Here is a 432-nt window from a genome sequence, read left to right as displayed (position 1 = left end):
TTCACACCTGAGCAGCAAAAACGTTTTGCAGAGAAAAAAGCACTTCGTGAGCAAACAAAACTTTTTCGACAAAAGCCGTCGACAATCCGTGAATGGTCTGTCTTAAGTCTGACAGTCTTGTCATAGCTGCAAATTATGACTCCGAGAAGGTTTTGATGGCAATTTTGCCATACCGCGGTCGTTCAAAGCCGTTTGTGATCTACTCTGAGTTTCTCGAGGTAAGTGAATGGAGCATCGTTGAAAATTTAAAATTCAACTGATAACGTATTGTCACTTTTTGATTTGGTCTGGTAGCATTAACTCGAGCGTTTTCTACACTTCAAAAACTGGAGGCAATAATTGATTTGCAATTGAATGAAACGTGGACTCGAGAGAATCAGGTGCTACCTGGTCGCACTCATCCAGAGATGAGCATGAGTGCTTGTAGTGGTT

General features: G+C 41.7%; 1 protein-coding gene across 1 annotated transcript; it reads left to right on the top strand.

Moving 5' to 3' along the window:
• Positions 1 to 92: 92 nt before the first annotated feature.
• Positions 93 to 423, top strand: PHALS_04030 (trna (adenine-n-)-methyltransferase non-catalytic subunit; the record flags this gene model as incomplete). Its single annotated transcript, XM_024718289.1, has 2 exons — positions 93 to 222; positions 295 to 423. Coding segments are annotated over 2 exons (259 nt in total), but the record flags the coding sequence as incomplete, so codon positions are not given.
• Between the last annotated feature and the right edge of the window lie 9 nt (positions 424 to 432).

The sequence above is a fragment of the Plasmopara halstedii genome (assembly GCF_900000015.1).
Source record: "Plasmopara halstedii genome assembly, contig: Scaffold_2492, whole genome shotgun sequence".
Taxonomy (NCBI): domain Eukaryota; phylum Oomycota; class Peronosporomycetes; order Peronosporales; family Peronosporaceae; genus Plasmopara; species Plasmopara halstedii.
The sequence above is the reverse complement of the archived record's forward strand: the minus strand, read 5'-3'. Positions and strand labels throughout refer to the sequence as shown.